The 21,102-nt window shown below is 38.8% G+C and overlaps 1 protein-coding gene across 3 annotated transcripts in view; it reads left to right on the forward strand.

Moving 5' to 3' along the window:
• Positions 1–21,102, forward strand: part of pio (zona pellucida domain-containing protein piopio) — a 66,782-nt gene that overhangs the window by 26,507 nt on the left and 19,173 nt on the right. For all 3 annotated transcript variants that reach the window (XM_086908928.1, XM_003694746.4, XM_086908926.1), the window contains one exon: positions 10,186–10,400. In XM_086908928.1, the coding sequence (XP_086765054.1) occupies positions 10,186–10,400 (215 nt within the window). The remainder of the gene's footprint in view (positions 1–10,185; positions 10,401–21,102) is intronic.

Here is a 21,102-nt window from a genome sequence, read left to right on the forward strand (position 1 = left end):
CTATTGGAAAAAAAATTATCCAAGAAATCTTGATGAATGTTGGTCCGCAGACACCGGGTGATCCAGATCCCCCCCACCCCCCCCTCCGACGAGTTATTTTCCTACCCGGCGTTATTATTAATACGCGTTTTAAGATTTTACGAGTGGCTTTGAGCAGGTTCAAGACTGGTTCTTCTCGTTTCGAACACGGAACACGTCCGGCTCGGCCAAGCGGAATCATAAACTCGAAACCAGATATCCGTACACACATTTTGCGCTCGGTGTTTCGTCGGTCGATCGCCGCGTTATCGCGATATATATTTCTATTTTCCATTTTGTAATTACACGGGGCGGTGGCGGCGGCTGCTGCGAAGGAGGGGGGGAGGAGAAGATCGAAGAAGAATTCGAAAAAAAAAAAAAAAAATTGAATAAAGATCCGTTCTTTTCCCCGTTCGTTATGAATATATTCATGAATCCAAGTTGGTTTTATTACACGTTTTGGTACGCGTACTCGTATGGAAGGAAAGAAGGAAGGAAGGAAGGAAGGAAGGAAGGAAAAACAAACGCGAACGTTCGTAACGTTAGGGGGACGGGTTAAGGGGGGAAGAAGCGCGATTCCGAGCGAGGAGGAACGTCGAAAGGAGAGGACGACGTTCGAATAGCGTTCGCAAGGTTAATTATGCGGAAAGCGACCGAGAGATTTATTAACTGCGCTTGATTATTCCGCGATGTTGCCTTTCCACCTGTTCTATCCCGCTTCACGGACAGATATTACGCGACCAAGTTACGAATAATTGCGACGATTATCCTTGGGGAGGAGGAAAAGGAGAAGAAGCTGCGAACTTGTAACGGAAAACGGCGAGATCTAACGGCCGGAAGAGAGGCGTTTCGCGCGAGCGCGGATCGCGATGTTAAAGGAACGCGTTCAATTTTTCTCTCGTTCCGGAAAATATCGAGCAATCTTCTCCAAACGAAAATTTAATTTTATATTCTGTAAGAAGATCTTAACACGTGCCGTAATACACGTGATAACGAAAGCTTTGGAATATATCGAAAATATCGAGGAATCCTCTGCGAAACGAAAATTTAACACGTCGAATATTTTGATATAACGAATTTTACATGTTTTATAGGAAGATCTTGACACTATTTCACGTATAGCAATATATGTGATAAAGCTTTGGAATTTTTGTTTCATTCCGGAAAGTATTATTCGAGGAATCTTGTTTCAAACGTCGAAAATGTCGAAATGTATTTTGATAAATTTTACATGTTCTATGGGAAGATTTTAACGGGTGCCATTTCCTGTAGCACTATATGCATCGAAATTTTTTAAAATTTCCTTCGAATGAAAATTCAAAATATCGAAATGCATTTTGATAAATTTTATATGTTTTCGTAGGAAGATGTTTATAGGAATGTTTATCTCGAGGAATCTTCTTTCAAATGAAAATTCAAAACGTATCGAAACGTATTTTATGAGGAATAAAAAAAGAAAAATGGCGAGAAGAGACATTTCTAAAATTTCGCGCAGTCACGCGTTCACTTTTCATTTAATCAAATTTGAAATTCTCGTCCCTTCTTCAGAAAAGCGTTCAGGAATTTGCAAAATTAAAATTAAAATCCAGTCACGTTCCTCCACACGACGTTTTTTTTTTTTTTTTCGTATCATAGATCGTTGGTTCTAATATAATTATTCGGACACGAAGAATTTTCTACAACGCACCTTATATAAACTATAAAATATAATAAAATAAAATTTCTATAATGTAAAAATTGATTGTTTTCGACTAAATTATTTACTCGTTACAAAAAAACGTTTAAAAAGTCCCGCGAACAATGATCAGAATCGTAATCTGCTGCGATTTATGAACACTAAGGCGCGTAGACAATAATGGAAGAAACGAAACGATTCTATTGCTAATAAAAAATTAAATCTTCACTTTCTCTATTTTTTTTTTCTCTCTCTCTCCCAAAGAAGAATTTGTGGAACATAAAATTTAGATTATCTTCGTGTCTGCACACGGATTCGTCGCATCGTCTTTATCACACCGCGTAGATTATTCTCCTCGGCTTTACGCGAGAGAAAATTAAACTTTAGAAAATTAATTTGCGCAAAACGATCCAACAACGATTATTATCGTACCTCCTTTAGAGATGCTGCTTTTTCACGAGCGAATTTTACCAAAAAAAAAAAGAAACCATTCTTCGATAAAAAAAAAAATCCACCACCCTTGATTGCGACTTTTACCAACCGCGTACTTGCAATTTCCAGTCCCGCCGGCGCGTATGATCAAACCATTGTTCAACGTCTTCAGGCGGAACGACACGCATACTCGTTTGCTTTGTTCGTGGAAAAATATATTTCTTGGTTTTTCGCAATGAACGATGAAGCCGAAACACACTCGGAGGAATTATTGCCGCGAAACGGCCAGCCAAGGACGATCGCTTCTTCTTCTTCCCTCGTGGGAAACCGATCATTTCTCTCTCTCTCTCTCTCTCGAGAATCGTTGAACATTCACATATCTCGCATATACGTTCGTCTCGACCAGTTTTTGATCGGTCGAAAATAACGCTTGTTCGCAACCGCTTTTATTTCCGCTCGTTAGCGGGATCACGTCGCGGAGGATGCGGACGCGAGTCGCGTGCAATACGACAGTTATAACGAGGAAGCGAATAGTTTCGAGGGGGTCTAACGGAATCGTTCGGGTGGCGAGCCAGAAATTGGATCTCCCGCGCTTCCACGCTTCTTGCGACCCGTTGAAAAGGGAGAGCAATCTTTCGAAAACTTATATATCTTTTTCTCTCGTTTATTACACTACTTCTGAACAGGGAGTGACTTGGAAAATATCAAATGGAAATTATATCTTTCGCGTATCCACATCCGAGAAATTAAATTTCTTAGAAAAAGAACGCGAGAAGAATATCGTATCATCTTATCGATTGAGAAAAATTTCAGCAGTTTGGGGTGCTTTGTTTCGTTGGATAAAAAAGAAGAAACGAGCGAGTAGCTGGCTTGGCGAGAAGGATACGGGTTGTTGGAAGATAGATTTGGAAATTTTGGAAGAAGTGAAGAGCGGCGGTGGGCAGCGACGCGCGACAATGCAAATTGCTCGCCCGCCGGGGGCGCATCCGATCCTTGCCGATTCTTGGCGTTCAAAAAAAGGTGTAGTTTCGCAAACGCCGCGGCAAACGAGACGGTCCGCCGATTATGCAGATTATTCTGAATTTCCACTCGTTAATCCGTTTCCCTCCAAGAGATCCTTGATTAATCCAAAATCGTCGTCTGTGTATCGTAGGGTGAAATGGAAAGGAAACAAGCGGGAAATTTGTAGGATAAAATTTGAAGAATATTATTTTAACATTATATCGAAGGAGCCCGTTCCTTTCACTGAAATCGTCGATTAAAAAATTGAACTGTGAGAAAATCGTAAATTTGTGGGATAAAAATTGAAAGAAAAGAACATTAACATTATATCGAAGGAACCCGTTTCTTTCACTGAAATCGTCGATTAAAAAATTGAACTGTGAGAAAATCATAAATTTGTGGGATAAAATTTGAAAGAGAAGAATATTATTTTAACATTATATCGAAGGAACCCGTTTCTTTCACTGAAATCGTCGATTAAAAAATTGAACTATGAGAAAATCATACATATAGGACGAAGTGGAAAGGTAATAAGAGGAAAAATTGAAAGAGAAGAATATTATTTTAACATTATATCGAAGGAACCCGTTTCTTTCACTGAAATCGTCGATTAAAAAATTGAACTATGAGAAAATCATACATATAGGACGAAGTGGAAAGGTAATAAGAGAAAAAATTGAAAGAGAAGAATATTATTTTAACATTATATCGAAGGGACCCGTTTCTTTCACTGAAATCGTCGATTAAAAAATTGAACTATGAGAAAATCATACATATAGGACGAAGTGGAAAGGTAATAAGAGAAAAAATTGAAAGAGAAGAATATTATTTTAACATTATATCGAAGGAACCCGTTTCTTTCACTGAAATCGTCGATTAAAAAATTGAACTGTGAGAAAATCATACATATAGGACGCTACGAAGTGGAAAGGAAATAAACGGGAAATCTGTGGAATAAAATTTGTAAAATTCGAAGAAGAAGAATATTATTTTAACATTATATATCGAATATTAAATCGTTTTTATGATTAAACATTTATTCCCTTCGATAAATACGAATTTTTTTTCTCTCTAAATACGAAAATTACAAAAAATTTAGCATACTTAATTTTTTATTCTTCATTTGATCTATTAAATACACGTTTCTCGAATTTGCACAATTTCGTTTCATCATCCATATCTTCAATTTTCAAAAGGAAATTGTTTTCGAGAAGATCGATTTTATTAACATTGGCCCACGATTTCAACTCAATCGTCGCAGGTTAACTCAATCGGTTTTCAGACTTGTTCACGAACGAGCAACGTCGAATAGACGGAGAGGGAGCTCTTTCGAAACGAATTGATCGGAGTGACAGGAAGTTGTGCGTGCGGCCGAGCATCTGTTGTTACGATACGTTATGCCGCTCGTGTTCCTCGCGGTGCATTAAAATCTCAGGCACGGAAGCCGCAGAGCTGTTGCATAACTGTGCGTCCCGCCGCGACAACTTTTGGACTCTCTTGACCGGTCAAATGTACGAGTATTCCAAGACGTTTTGCGAATCCCAAGTTGCACAATTGTTAAACGCATTCACGTTAACTCTATTCGTAACGATTCGCGTTTTAAATCGTTAACATTTTTTTGTATTTATTTCTCTTTTCACGAAAAAAGAACAGGTATATTTTTTAAAGGACAAAATTTTAAACGTTTTTCTGTCTAATTTACATTCGATTATCTTCTTCCATCTTTCACGATTCAATTTAATTTATTTAATATCTTAAATTATTAAAAACATTTTGTTTTCACAAAGACGCATATTTCTTTAAAGTTTAAAGAACGAAATTTCAAGTCACATTCACAAATGTTTTTTCATGCAATCTACATTCATAACATAACTCGCGTTATACAACGTAAATTCCTCTATTTGTACCACGATTCTGTAATTTTAAATTATTAAAATTACGTATCTCTCTTTTCACGAGAAAAAAAACATATATTTTCACAGTTCGAAGAACAAAGTTTTCTATATAATTTATATTTGATAATCTATATTTAACATGGTGCACGTTACGTACGATTTATCCAATTTTAAATTACTAAAAAATTTTTCGTATCTCTCTTCTCATGCTTATATTTTTTCAAAGGACAAAATTTTAAACTAAACTTTAAACATTTGACAATCGACTTAACTTTGCTACAACTTTAAATCAAAAATTTAAACATTCTTCTATATTCAATTTACATTTGATAATTTATAACACGGTGGCACGTTTCAACTCGATTTACCCAACGTTGCAACGACTTTAAATCAAATTAAATAGAACATTTCGCATCTCTCTTCTCGCAAAAAAAAAAAAGAAAAAGAAAAAAACATTTTCGAAAAACCGAGGGAGCAAAATTTCAAATATATATTCCTTCTGGCGAGACGAGGGATGGAGAGAAGAAAAGAGCAGCCCGGAAACCGCGTGGCTCGCGTGTCGTTTGCAAATTGCGGCTGGGTACACGCCTTTGTTTCACCCCGCGGGACCTCTCCGATGACTCAGACGAGGAAACGACTCGGGGGGACGAAAGAGAGAGAGAGAAAGAAAGAAAGAAAGGAAGGAAGAGAAAGGGGGATCGAAGAACACGTGGACGAACGGTTTTTTCTACGCTTCTCGTCCGCAGATCTACCTCCTCCCCCTCCTGCAGAATGGATGGAGATACGGCAAAGCCTCTACCCTAAGGTCAAGTACCTTCCACTTCCGGCCTGCGACTCACACATCGTCGCACGTGTCTTCTATTTAACACACGGACGACCTCTCCCAGGGAAGAGGATTCTCCTCCTCCTTTTTTTTCGCCTCGTAATTAACGCCGTTCCCTTCCCTTCGAGAATTTCCACACGGGACTTTTCCATCTATGGCCGATAATTCATCTGGCTATAAGGAAGACGAAGGCGTAGAAAAGTGTGTGTGTATCTATGCCCATTGTAACGCTCTTTGAAATGAGCGACTGTTGTTGCATGTCGGTTGCGTGTACAGTTAGTCGCAAAAGTGTATTCGATTACTTGTTTCCTTTTTGCTCGTTTCGAATCGTTATGGAAGAAACGTATGAAAGAAGAAATGGAGGTTAAGGAAGAGATTGTAAGGGGAAATTGTTAAATAAAAAGATCAATAATTAAACTCGACGAATAATTTCAAGTTTATCGAGAACAAAAATGATAGAACAAGATCGTGGTCGTACTTGTCGCTGTATGAAATTTTTTTTCAACTTCTGAAAAATGAAGAATCGATAAAATTAGAAGATACGTAACTCTTTTTAGCGTCCAATTAATTCGCTCGTCCAAAACCGATATTTATTTTCACGTTCAATGTTTTAAAGATATTCCGCATCGAGTTATTCCATCGTATAAAATAACCTACCACGATCCATTAACCCTACAAATCTCTCGATCTCTCAGCCTTCGATGCTGGATGCAACCCCTAATATCGAAAACAAAAGTTGAAACTCGCTCTACAACAACAAATCGCTATATGCTGATTTTCACAATTTTTTTTTTTGCTGTACGCATTTTCCTCGCCCCGAGAAAAAAAAAACAAAACGCAGCAGCCGGCTACGTTTCTCGAAGGAGAGGAGGAGGAGGAGGAGGATCGGCTCGAATCGTGAGCAAGCAGCTTTAATAAGAATCCCGGTTCCTGGAAGAAGAATCGATGTATACCGAGCGTGCAGAATCCACGTTTTTCCTTTATCCGAGATCCGGCACACGGGAATGGCGAGAAGAAACGTTTGAAAAACCGCGAAAGGAATCGCGTTTGGAAGAAGCGTGAAACTTGGAATGGTCGTTTCTCGCTTGGTCGACGACCTCTCCGCGTTTCTTTTATCCTTTCTCTCCCCTTTTCTTTTTTCCTCGATTCCTCTTCGATTCCTTGCCACGAGAGGATATCGCCTCGACTCGAGGAACGTTGTTGCAACGTTGTTGCATTTTCGCGTGCGGTTAATTGGCAGAGGCTCGGGAAACGTTCGTATCGTGTCCCGAGAGGAGAGAGGTGGACGGGTGGGAAAGGGTTGTCAACCTTAAATTGGCCCCTCTGACACAGCTAATCACGCTCCTCTCGTTAATTCGTTAATTAGTTGACGCACCGTTTCGTGGTTGTTCCATCGGTTATCATCGTTGTTGTGTACACATCGCCATGTGTTATGTAAAAAAAAAAGAGAGAGAGAGAGAGAGAGAAAGAAAAGTGTCACGGAAAGATGTTCCCTGCTCGAGCGCAATTCTTCCTTGACTCACTTACTCGGTTATTTACCACGGTAAAAGAGAGAACAGAGCGCTAAACCTTCCTTCGTTTACGTAACCTTCGAACAGTTCTTTTTGTTCGAACAGGCTTCGAACGTTTTAGGTTAGGTTGGCTTACAGATATCGATCGCGTAGCGGGATCTACGTGCGAAGGAAGGAAATGTAAAGCGATTATTCGATCGAGGAAAAAAATCGTTTCTATCCTATTCGTACTGTTTCTCTCTCTCTCTCTCTGTCGTGAGAGGAAAGAGCGATGTTAGAAATTGAATTATTATATAGAGCAAATTTTCATCGGTTGTCGAGAAGGAGAGAAAAAGATGAGGCGAGAGAGTCAAGTTCACGATTCTCTCGTCATTGTCAATCCCACAGGCGGATAGAGATAATGGTGAGCCGAAGATGATCATTGTCGCTTTTTGTCGCCACGCTAATAATTCTCTTTTAAACGGACATTCGTGGATTAATTACGCGGAGAATTAGAAGCTTCTTCAACAGCGGGATTTATCCTTAACGCGAAACTCAAATGAATTCAAGATGATAAAGTCGTTTAATTCCTTTTTCCTTTTTCAATGGGATAATCGTGAAGCTTGGCATCGTCGTCGCTTCGTCGAACGATTAAACGAGAGAAAGAGAGAGAGAAGAGAATGTTTATTCGTTCACGCTCGATTTTCTTGCAAAGAAAGAGAGAGAGAGAGAGAAGAAACGGCGAATTCCATTTCCTCGTTCCTATGTAATCTGAATCGAAGGATCGTAAAGAACTATCTAATCGATTCATTTAACGAGTATCGTTGCGTGAAAGAAATAAAGAATTCCTGCGAGGAAGAGGAAACCTTCGAGAGAATCTAGTTTTTGCCGAGTAACGGTAACAATCCATATTAATGTGATGATCTAAAATATAAAATATCGTTGTGCAAATTATCCGACAAGTAAAAATTAATCTAACGCCAATGGAACGCCAAGCGAAAATGAAAACACGAAAATGAATTTTTGACGATTAATATTGTAATTTGTATTGGATTATTTACAAAGTAATTTCGTTTTTTACTTTTCATAACGATAAAACACGTGATCAGGAACGGTCGAACAATTTCTCCAGTCGTTAATCATCGGTTTGTTTCGATAGGTATCTTTATTTTGTCTTCAACTAGCGCGTTTTTAACGTTAAAATTATCGGAACGAAATTTTGAACGACCAGTTTCGAGACTGGCGTGCTGTTAATACCTGTTACACCTCCATAGACTTGGCGTAACTTTTTTTCTCGCCTGAGAAGAAATTATTTATTCGTTCTTACCTTTTAATAAAAAAGTAGAATATGTCGAAAATGCTCCTTTTGCATTTCGCATCTTGGTTATCGCACACACACACACACACACACACAATTAAACACAGAATCAAACGAATTTTTCTTATAAACGAACCACGAAATGCCAACTGTCAAAATACGTAATAAGAACACGCTTTAGAATGAAGTTGGCTACATAAACGCTCGACTAGCGACGCTCGTGTGGAAAAACGAAATTACTTTCCGAACAGTCGAATATTTGAAATTGTTAATTACACGTCCATTTTATTCGCGTGATAGAATTGTGATAATGGATAAGATTCCTGTGTTAAAAATATATACGTATAGGTAAATTACGTTATTTTCAACTCGAATACGAGTGGAAAATTCATAAACTAAGGGACTCGAAGAATTTTTATATATATTTTGTATAAGAAAAGATCCGTCTTTAAAAGATTTTAAAATTATTCCAACTAGTGACAGCTAGTAGCAGCTAATTTTTATTTTATTCTATTTTAAAACTCTACCCTTTATAATGGCACAAGAAAGAGCACCGAATTCCTTTTTGAAATTAAGATTGAAAATAAAAAGTATTAAATTAACGTATAATTCCAAAAATATCAATAATATCAAAATGAAATTTGGCACGATACAAATACATACCTAGTACGCTTAATTCAAAAATTAATTCGATAAAAAAAAAATGGCAAGATTAATAAATAACAATTTTATTTTTCAGCAATTTGGAGCAATCCACTACTTTAAAGCCGTGTAACTATGTTGATAATTAAAAAAGATATGAAGAAAAAAATCATCCACTGTACCGTGGACCCAATCTTCAATCAATTATCTGCATACAAATTTTTTCATTTCGAAGATACTCACGAAAAGGAGTACCTTTTTCCGAGGCTTTTCAGAGGCGAATACCTCACTGCTCGAGCAAACGTGGGCCGAATAATATCAATGACTGTTTAAAATTATAGAGCGTTCGATGGTTGTTAACGAAGTATCGCGACGCCTCGACCTGTTGCCGAGAATAAAAGTGCGAACCGTTTGTAATTGATCGTGCACCGTTACATCATTCGCTTACTCGTCGAATCGACGCTCCTCTCGATTCGATTTACAGTTAAACCACTGTACTACTAATAGATAAGCCGAACGCAGGAGAGTCGTGGGAGAGCGGATAACAAGCGAAACGTTATAAGTTGAAAATCGATTGTTACGACGAATATGCTCGTAAAATTTTAAAGGCGGATCGATCTTTCGCTTCCTCGCGTCGAGAAAACTTGTAAAAAAAAAAAAAAAAAAAAAAGTAGAATTGGTTGGTTAACGTGGAGCGTTAACGGAATTCGAAATTAGAAAGATGCGATATCGGGTAAAATTTAATAATTGCTTCGTTGATTTAATTGTAACGCAGTTAATACAGAATAAACGTTATTTAAACATTTTAAAATAGATCGAAGTAACTTTGTTCGAAATTTTTAACCTAATTTTTCAATCTTGGGTGAATGCGTTATATTCTCTGGTTACAGCGACCGTTGGGATAGCGAGCACTGTGCAGATCGAGTGTGCGAGCGAGTCGATAATCGTGCACATCTCGACCGAGGGTAAAACGGATTTCCATGGTCTGGTGTATCCTAGGGGGTTGTCGAAGAACAGCTCTTGCCTGCAAGAGTACAGAAGCCAGCCAACCCCCATAACTTACAACCTGCCCCTCAGGTCTTGCAACACGATGCCCACGCAATTGGTAAGTGACGAAAATTAATAAAACACGATAATCTTTCATCCTCTTGTCAATTTATCGAACGATTTATCGTTCCCGATAAATGGGACGAGAATGGAAATACGTATTTATTACTCTTAAGTAAGTTTTCTGACCTCGTTAACAGGCTCACACTTTATTCGAGTTATTAGATTCTCACCTGGGTTGCACAATTTCTGAACGTCCGTCATTGGCGATAATTGCGCGTTATCGAGGTTAATAACGGTCGAATCGTTACACCTTCGTTGAACCGCTGAATAACGCATCGTTTATCAAGGAAAATGGTTCGTTTATTCATTCAAAAGTAATCGATTTTTCGATCGCGCGATAGAAAACGAACAGCAATGAATCCTCATTACGATGGTTCGAATATCCAATTAAGTTCGATATTTTTAGTCGATAGAAACTTTGACGATCGTCCATCAAGAAAAAAATGGGTGGTCATTTGTGCAATCGATTTTTTTACACCGAATTTACGACAGAAGTTCGAGTATCGAGTCGAGTTCGATTTCCAATCGATAGAAATTTTGACGATCCTCTATCAAGGAAAATAATTCGCCACTTGTGTAACAAATTTTTTTTCTACCGATCTTACGACAAAAATAAACGAATCCTAATCCTTAAACGAATTGGTTCGAATATCGAATTAAATTCGCGTAATAGATTCTTTTTTACACCGATCTTACGATCACAAAGAATCGAATTCGATTCCTAATCGACACAAACATCGAATTCCCGTGCAATCCTTCCTTCCTTCCTTCCTTCCTTTCTTCCTTCCCCACATCAAATAAACATCGAACATAAATCGAACGTGAATAGAGACATCGGAAAATAAACACGACATTTCGACGAATAATAATAATAATCCTCCTTTGTATCGAATCCCGTTTACCCGTGCGCCTCGAGTATAGAATTAAGCTTCCCTCGAAAACGGAAAAAACACCGTGACGCTGACTAATCGTTAAAGATGCTCGACCGCGCGTAAAACGAAATTACGTAAGAAATCACTTCGTGAAAGAAGCGGAATAACGTTTCGTGCACGGAGGAAGAGAGGCTCGATCGACGATGCGACGTTCGCGTATGCGCGGCTCTCGGCGCTGGGAGGAAGGGGAGAGGGGGGGGGAAAAAAGGTGCGGAGGCGTGAACGCACGCGCGGTTACACGCGCGAGAGGAAGAAGCGTGTGTCCGAACGAGGATGGAGGGAATGTGAAGCGATGCGCGCGAGAGGAAGAAAAAGAAGGGACGAGGGAAGAAAATACTAGGGACGGGGGAGGGCTGGTTCGTGTAACGAGGGAATCGTGTGTCGAGGCGAGAGATCGCTTCCTCGCCATACCATAACTGGACCGTTATGTGACCGGACTTACGGCCTTCTTCTTACAAGAGAGCGTTACAAGAGATATGTAGTGTGCCAAGAGACTAACGCTTGCTACGCCTTGTGTCCTGTACCGATATATATGTATATAGCGCATGCGCGCATGCAAACGCGCATGCCCGTGTCCTTAACGGAACAGTGGTTCCTTTCCTACCATTTTTCCTCCCGATAGTGAACCGGCCATTTTCTAACCCAAGGTTTCCAGGATTGAGATACTCACAGTGTCGTCACAATCTTGCCCACTTTTGACAGGAATTCGGCAGGGATAATTCTCTTGCAAGGTAAAATTTTTAAAAGTTAAGGATATTTCGAAGATTACGCGGAATAACCAACGGAACGACAAGGTTATCTTGAATAAAGTAATTCGTTATATACGAAATTTTAGAAACTGTTATACGCTTCTTTCTCGGTTAATTTGTTTCCAACTCTGTTTTTAAACGTGTTCGATCAGTATACCTCAAATGTTAAACTGCTTCGAGGTGGGAAAAACGTTCTCCGCCGTTCGATGAATATATATTTTATACCGTAGATTCGTATCGTTCGGAATTCCCTCGCAAAACTTGGCCAATAATACGAACAATCTTTCCATTCTCCCATTTTTTCGATACGGATTTACCATTGTTTCGATAATTGAGAATATATATGAGAATATCGGCGGAATAATTATTCCTTGACCGATTCCCCATCACAGACTCACAGAGGCGACTGAATATTTACGAGAAACAATCTTAAATCTATATATACGTATCCGATCGTAGATCGATCGATAACGGCTGTAAAAAGGTGCTCGAGGGAAGCGATGATGTCGTATCGATGATGAAAGCCCTCGGCTTGTGGAGGAAGATTATAATCACGATCGATCCATCCATCGTGTCTTCGAGAGGAAAAACTCTCTTCGGACACCCGTTGATTAAACTTCCACGAGACTCGTACGAGGAGAAGAAGCGAGGCCTTCGCTCGAACGTTTGAGCGCCTCTCGAGGCAAAGTCGCGCGTCTTATTTGGTAAACACATCGCGAAAGAGAAGTTCCGTGAAATACGTATGGCATTCCGAGCGAGACGAGTACTCGCGATTAAAGAAGGGAAAAAGCGCTCGAGTGGGCCGGTTAAATAGCGATTGTACGAGGGTCTGCATAATAATTTAAGAGTTGGTATGTCGAGGGAAGAACAATTTGTCCCCAGTAAGGAAGGACATGGAAGCCGAGTCTTTGACCTCTCGCCAAAGGATTCCTTGAGGCGCATGGGCGTTGAAGGAACCGTGGGCCAGTTTCTCTTTCTCGCGGATATCCCGCAGGACGATCGTTGCCTCGTAAACCGTACGATTTTACGGGATGTCGTAGAAACCTTCCTCCACACGATTCTTATTCCGCTTGAACTTGAGTCGAAGGGGAGAGGGACGGAGGGTGAAGATTAAACTTAAGAGTTATCTAAATTGATATTGTTGTCGTGCAATATTAACACGGTCTGTGCGAAGCGCGACGGTAATAGGTTTTATCTCGTGTACTTAAGAGTAAAGTAGGGTTTTTTACGCGTGCAAAGTGTTTGCCAAGATAACGGGACGGGATATTAAAATTGCGAACGAAACGGCAACCTAATATGGCCAACTTGGAGGCCCGAGTTTTCGTCGCTTGCGCAATCGATTTTGAGTGGCGTGTTAAAATATTACCTCGCGTATTTAACCCATCATCATCAATTGTGCAATTCACCTTCGAGAAAAAGACATACAATTAATTTCTTCTCGTTTTCGGATATTTTATATATCAGGTAATTATCGTCCTTTTTTATCTGAGAAGAATTTCTTCCCATTTTTGAAATCTAATTAGAAATATTGTTCTTTTTTCTTTTTAATCTTCTTTTAGAAGATAAATTATCTTTAAATGGGAAAATAATTTATCAATTTCTTTTCATCAGTTCTATTAATATTTTCGATATCAGAAACATTGCCTTTTTATCTTCTTTTTTAGAATATTCGTTATCACTAGGTGAGACTTGATTGCGAAAAGGTAGCAAAAGAAGATTATTTTCACCAGTTCCATTAGGAGATCTGATCACAATTATCATCGTCTTCTTATCTTTTTTTTTTTTTAATATTTATTATCAATAACTCGCTAATTTCTTTTCAGTTCCATTAAGAAATCCGATCAGAATATAAGAAACATCCTCTTCTTATATTCTTTTTTTTAAAAATATTCGCTACCACTGGCTGAGACTCAATTGCAAAAAATGCAATTGAAAAGCAGAAAATGGTACTTTAATTTCGAAGAGATAAGAGTAATTTCTTTTCATCGCTTCCACTCCAGCGATTCTTATTTAATCCCCCTTGATCGAAATTTTGCAAACGAGAACAGAATAGATGCACACTTTTTATCTTCTCTTTTCTGGATTTTTTTTTTTTTTTTTGTTATCTGGGATTCAATTGCTAAAAGATAGGACGATTTCGCGTGGCCAATTTCGAGTTGAATAACAGCGAGCACAGAGGTCTTTCCACGAGAGGCGATGTGACCGCGAGCGTTTCGCAAACCGATCCTGGCTAAAACCGGCATCGGATGTTCGCACAAGCATGCAAATAACACCGCTGCCAGCTTGCGTTACTCATTAATGGCATCGTATCTCTATTCGCTTCCCTATTCCATTTATACATCTCGCCCGACCACGTACAATATCCTATCCTATCCTCGAGCCTCGGCACTGCAACTCGAGTTAATTTTTTATCCAATCCCCTGTTTGAATTATTATCATTTCATATGCAAATTTTCAGGGAAAAAGTACGTTTTTGAGAAAAAAATGTCGCGATCGCTCGGTATCTTTTTCTAATAATTTTTGGCAACAGATTAATTTACAATAATATAATCTCGTTTGCGATTTCACATTTTTTAAAAAAAAATGGTAATCCTTGGAATTCTTTTTTTGATGAATGGATGCTAATTCAATGCTATATATGAAAGTTATCAACGTAAAGATTTATTTTCGTAATTGTGTCCACCTGGTCGTAATAGAAAGCATGCTTCCTCTAGAACACTCTACGTGTTCTAAAAACCATCGAAAAAAAAAAAAATATAGAAAATCTTCGCGACATTTACGTTTTTAGATCGGAAAAATTTTAATTGCGAAATTAAAATTTCATAATTTACAGCTTGCAAATTGATAATTCCGCGAGATAGAAGGCGGAGGATGGCCCATGTTTCGAAAGTTCCTTCTCCGCGCATAATTCGATTTAAAGTGGAGAATAATATTTCAGACGTAGGAAACCGCAGCCGTAAGCTTGTTTTTTACGAACGCGCAAAGGTCAGAGCCTCTCTTTCGGCTACAATGTCGTCGAGGAGAAGAGAGAGAGACAGAGAGGTCCTTAAAACGACCATCGCGAGTGGGACGATACGTTGTGGGCAGCCAGTTGTTGTGCCCACACTCCCCCTCGTAAAAGTAAAAGTTCCACGATCGATTCTTTCCTCTGCAATTCCACGTATTTCGCTTCGCTGCTCGTACACTTCTTTGCTCCATCATTTTGCCGTACACGTTTCGACGAATGAAAAACTAATTGAAATCTAATTGAATATTTAAATTTAAAACGCGGAGGGGGAAATGAAAGAAACGTGGAGAAACTGTGAAAAATCTTGCGATTTTTACCACGACACCACTTTCCAGATTGCTTCGTTCAATTCGCAATCAGAATTCGTTTTGCAATCATATTAATTTCACTCCTCTATATTCATTCGAGGAATCTCTACCTTGAAATCGGTGGAACGATTTGGAAAGCCGGTCTTTCGAAATCGAATCCGAAACCGGTGGATTCTCGACTTTCGAACGCATTACGTAAACGCGTCCATATTTCTCATCTCGAACGAAACGATAAAATCGATCGAACGGTCTCTGTATCTTTTTTATTTCGAATTTCGAATTACGATTGCTCATCCTTGACACGTTCCTCGGCCAGCGCGATTCATTGAGTTTCTCACGGGGCCCAAATGTTACTATCGAAAAGCTAGAACGTAAACGGAATGACAAACTAACATAGTTTTAATATTTTTATTTTGTACATTTTAAAATAAAATTTAGTTGAGATTTACTTATATAAATATCATTGATCACTTGTAATATCGATTTTGAATTAAAGTTGAATCTCAATGACTCTATTTCGTCCGTTTCAATCGTTCGAAGACTTTCCAAAGTCGATCTCAAGTATTCTGATCCGAATGCAAGCCTCTAATTGGCTGTCCAACTTCAATTCAATTCTCTATTATCGGTGGAAATTCGTATATTACGGTATAATTTTAGATTTAAATTGTATAAAGATGCAGAGTGATTCGCTAAGGAATCATACTTGTCCCTCTTTTCTGTTTCTATTCTGTTCTTAAATTTCAAATTCCAATGCATATTTTGTATTTCAGCGCTTGTTCCATTAAATTTCTTTTAAAATTCCGTTGCACGTCGCCATATAGTCGCCATCCTACATTTTATTATTATATATATATAATATAATTATATTTTTAAGGGACTCTTGTTACCTTGATTTCTTCTTAAATATAAATACGAGTGCAAAAGATTAAAATCTTTTTTCCAACGAGAAGACATCGCCCATATAACGAGTGACGAACGTGTTAACGTTAAATTTAACCTGTGCTTACGTTGACAAAGAAAGAAATATCGAGCGCGAATGATTTTACGCCGTGTCACGTGACGAAATTGGCGAATCGAGTGAAATTTCACCAAGGAGGGACAGGACTGAAAATTACACGCTTCACGGTCGCGAACCGAACCGAACCGTCGTCGTCGCGTCGCGTAAAAACCGTGCGCGTGGTTGGGAAAAGTGGGGGGACAAGTAAAGTAAATCTTCACATTATGGCGAAGCGAAAAAAGGCTTTGGAATTTTTTTTAAAACGCGTAAAATTTTGCAGAAAAGAAGGAATCGCAGCTATTTTCAATCCAACCGGATTCTTCTGCTCTTATGCAGAACTAATTCGATGTTTTATTTCCGATTCTCTCCGGGCTATTAACCGTGACGCGTCTTCTCTCCTGAAAATGCGCGCGAAAATTATCGGGAGTATGGAAGCACGTTCTGCGCATGCGCTATGACGGTGGCCGTAGGATCAGTCGAAGAAATTTTATCAGCGATGAAATTAGAAGATGGGTTGAAATTTCAAAAACTCAGAAGAGAATGATAATTTAATTTTTAAAAAAACATAGAATGGAGAATATTACGTCCTTTGCACTACATCGCGATGAAAATGCGCGCGAAAATTATCGGGAGTATGGAAGCACGTTCTGCGCATGCGCTATGACGGTGGCCGTAGGATCAGTCGAAGAAATTTTATCAGCGATGAAATTAGAAGATGGGTTGAAATTTCAAAAACTCAGAAGAGAATGATAATTTAATTTTTAAAAAAACATAGAATGGTGAATATTACGTCCTTTGCACTATATCGCGATGAAAATGCGCGCGAAAATTATCGGGAATATGGAAGCACGTTCTGCGCATGCGTTATGACCGTAGGATCAGTCGAAGAAATTTTATGAGTGATAAAATTAGAAGACGGGTGGAAATTTCAGAAATTCAGAACAGCGCGGATTAAAAATTTAATTTTTAATAAAAAATAGAGTGGAGAATATTATGTCCATTGCACTACATCGACACCTAACCTAATTCGTAAATAATCGTTCAAATAATCGTTCGCAACAAAATGAAGATATCCATATATTATTACCAACTTAATAAACAATCGGTAAAAATAATCGATACAGTTTCGGTCAAGTTTGAATCGTTTAAAACTGTGTGTAAAAACTTATCCATATAAGTATTGGGGAAAAAAAAAAAAAAAAAGAATCGAATATATATCAACAACAACGCGAGTCGTTGTGAAACGATCATCCGCCATTTCAATAAAATTGTTCATCCATCGTTGCTCCTCCCCCCTATACTACTCCCGTACACACAACAATGAAAGACGAACAAAACGAACGACGGGAAGAAACGACAAACAAACGCACGGATCGAGAAGAAGAAGAAGAAGAAGAAGAAGAAGAAGAAGAAGAAGGAAAAAACGAGTTCGTAAAAATATCTACACGTCAACTGTATGTATCCACGTGATTGAGGGGGAGAGGACACGCCGCTTAACAGGAGAAACAAAAGCTGGTTTCGACAGCTGCAGTAAATCTACGGATGGGTAGAGATACACCGGTATCCAGTTCTAAGTAGCCACTGTGTTGCTATACGCGCATCCTTGAGGATGGCCTTGCGGATACATAGTTGCAGTTCGCGTGTACGAACGCGGCCCGAGCTACACTGCGTACAGTTAGCCGGCTGCGTTTCGCCATTAAATCGCCGGAAATTCGCGTTCCGAGGATCGGTTTCTTTTTTTTTTTTTTCTCTCTCTTCTTAAATTAAACTAAACGCTTATCTTGGCGCTCGATTTTTCGTTTAATTGACACGCGTGTTTTAAAATATCGGAACTGGTTCCATCGTGGGGAGGGAGAGCATTACGAAAAACACGATGCGTTCCGGCTTGTGGATACTGCGACAACGCTCAATTTCGCTGGTTGTCAGCCGCTTTCTAATGAAAGGTGGATTGAAATATGCGTTTGATTGGACGGGGCCAGGAAAAATATGCGCGCGAACGGAAGGTGAATGGAGAAGAAACGGCGAGACGATATTTGGAAGAGGATCGGCATCGAAAGGATTCGTTTGAGACTAAAATTCTCGAAAGGGCCGGGAAAATAAAAATTCGCCATAAGATGGGAAAAAGGATTATATTCGGAAGTCGTACGTTTCAAATGTAAATAAAATATAGATTCGTTTGAAATGAGTAAAACTCATCATCGTGTTCGGAAAGAAAGGAATATCCAGAAGTTGTATGTTTTAGGTGCATCGAAAAGATTCGTTTTAGAGTAAAACTCTCGGGAATAGAAGAAAATATTCATCAACATGCTTTTAAAATAGGAACGAAGGAATGTCGTACGTTCCAACCACATCGAATGGTGTGTGGATTCGTTTGTCGAGAGTAGAACATTCTCGTGTTCAGAAAATGGGAAAAAAGGAATATTTGAAAGTTGCGCGTTTCGGATACATCGAAAGGATGTAGATTCGTTTGAAAGTAAAAGATAGGAAGAACAGAATATCCAGAATACCATATGTTTCAGATGGATCGAAAAGAATAAATTTCTCGAGAAAAATGATCGAGAAAATTCATCAAGCGAGAGGGAAACAATATCCGGAAATTTCTCGAAAATTCGTTCGAGAGTAAAACATGATCGGAAAATCGGGGAAAAAGGAAATATCCGGAAATCGTACGTTTCGGATGCATCGATAGAATAAAACTCTCGAGAATTGTGCGAAAAATAGTGAAAGTCAAACGATCGCTCTCCGCGCATTAGCGAAGCGATTCTCGACAACTTTACTCTTAGATACATTTTTATTCAAATATCAGAGCGATTCTCGAATTCAATTATGCAAATTTTTCCAACGGTAAAAGAACGATTTCGATTTCGATTCGCACCCCGTTCCAATACCAATTCTTGCTGAGAAATCAAAAATCAGACGACGTTCCTCTGACAATCACGCGAAAACGATGACTTTTCGTTTTCCTATCTATCCCCTCATTCGTTAACATTCTTTATCCGCATTTTATTTCCATTTTAATCATTCCCCAAGAAACGTCCAAGATTACACGAAGGAAGCCATTCAGAGGCGAAATGATCATTGTAGATCGATACTAAAAATCTCGATATCTCGTCGCGAATCGATACGAGTTTCATTCCTGACGGAATATCGCGGAATAACTGGTTGCGAGAGGATACTCTTTTCGTGTTATTATTATCAGTAGCGTGCCTCGATTAATTATCTTCTTCCATACATTCCAAGATGAATAAGCGTGTGAATAAAGCGTCTCGAGATAAATTCGTTTTCCACCACAGGTGGTTGATCATTCTGTAACCAACGCCATTAACCGAGCAAATGTTGCCCTTGCCCGATGGATATCACGCTCGAGGAGGATAATATCTTTCTGGTAGCTAGGTGTAACCATCGGTTGCACAAACGGGGATACAACGTTGCTCCAGCCCAATTACATCGTAAAATCCCCAGCCCGCGGCTTCTAAATTGCGCCAGACTTTTATCCGCTCGTTCTTTCTCGCTAAACGACACATTCTCACTTGTTCCGATCACAAGGCGACGCCTCGAGGAACCGCAAATTTGTCTATCTATCAACCTCAGCTATCCTCGACCGATGGAAATTAAACGGCCAGCCCGTTTTACTTGCCGTTTCGTTCACGCCGAGCGAGTATAAACAGACGACCTGTCGGATCAAATGGCTGCATACAATTATGGAAATCGATGAAATGGTAGGTTGAAAATTAGGTTTCCAACTCGTTCTTTATGTATGAAGAATCAACAGGTTGCAAGATATCGCAAAAAATTGGCTGAGACGAAATCGACGCGTGTAATACTTTGGAAAAAATATGCGCATAAAGTTAGGAGTTCTTGCATGGAATGTTATAATATTACAAATATTATTCACGAATGTTCAAAGAAAAATTTAACGCAAAAATCGTTACAATCTTGATGTAATCAATGTACAAACAAAACCTCGCCTTTGTTTACCTCGTTTTAATAAATTACATTAAAGCATTGACCAAACAAGAATTAAATGTTCACATACGCGACATCTAGCATTCGGGACGATGTTAATAATATGATGATATGATGACGAATCGAGAAGGTTGAATATCTAGAACTTAGAATTGAAAGTGTTCTTTTGGAACAAATTATTGTATTAGCGCGTATCCGTTCATCGAATGGTCATCGCATTATCCAGGTGTTTGCCAGGTATCTTTGATACGTGAGAATTGATGATCGACTTTCACTTATTTCGTCCTCCCCGAAACCACTTACGGCATCTCCTCTCTTTAATAACGGCAACTATTTCATGCCGATTTCCAGCCGGCCAATCTTCATATTCAGGCGTCGCAATCTTCTCGATTCTTCATCGAATCAAACAAACACTCTTACGTAATACGTTATCTTAGAATTATCTTCTACGAATTACTCCAAGATCCATCATTTCATCCTTATTCTGCAAACTTTGAGGATATTGAATTTAACCAAAGCAAATTAATCCAAACTTTTAAATTGGATCGATGAAACGATCTTTCTAAAGTCGATCCAAATTCGACATCGCAATCACTTTGAAAATCGAACTTTAACTTTCGTTCTGAACATAACCAAAGCAAGTCGAATTAATACAAATTTTTAAATTGGATCGTTCTAAGGTCGATCTAAATCGCGGTTAAATAACACAGTAGCAGCTATGTTGGCAAAAAAAAAAAA

Source organism: Apis florea, unplaced genomic scaffold (assembly GCF_048593485.1).
Source record: "Apis florea isolate Af1SG1 unplaced genomic scaffold, ASM4859348v1 contig_3081_pilon, whole genome shotgun sequence".
Classification (NCBI taxonomy): Eukaryota; Metazoa; Arthropoda; class Insecta; order Hymenoptera; family Apidae; genus Apis; species Apis florea.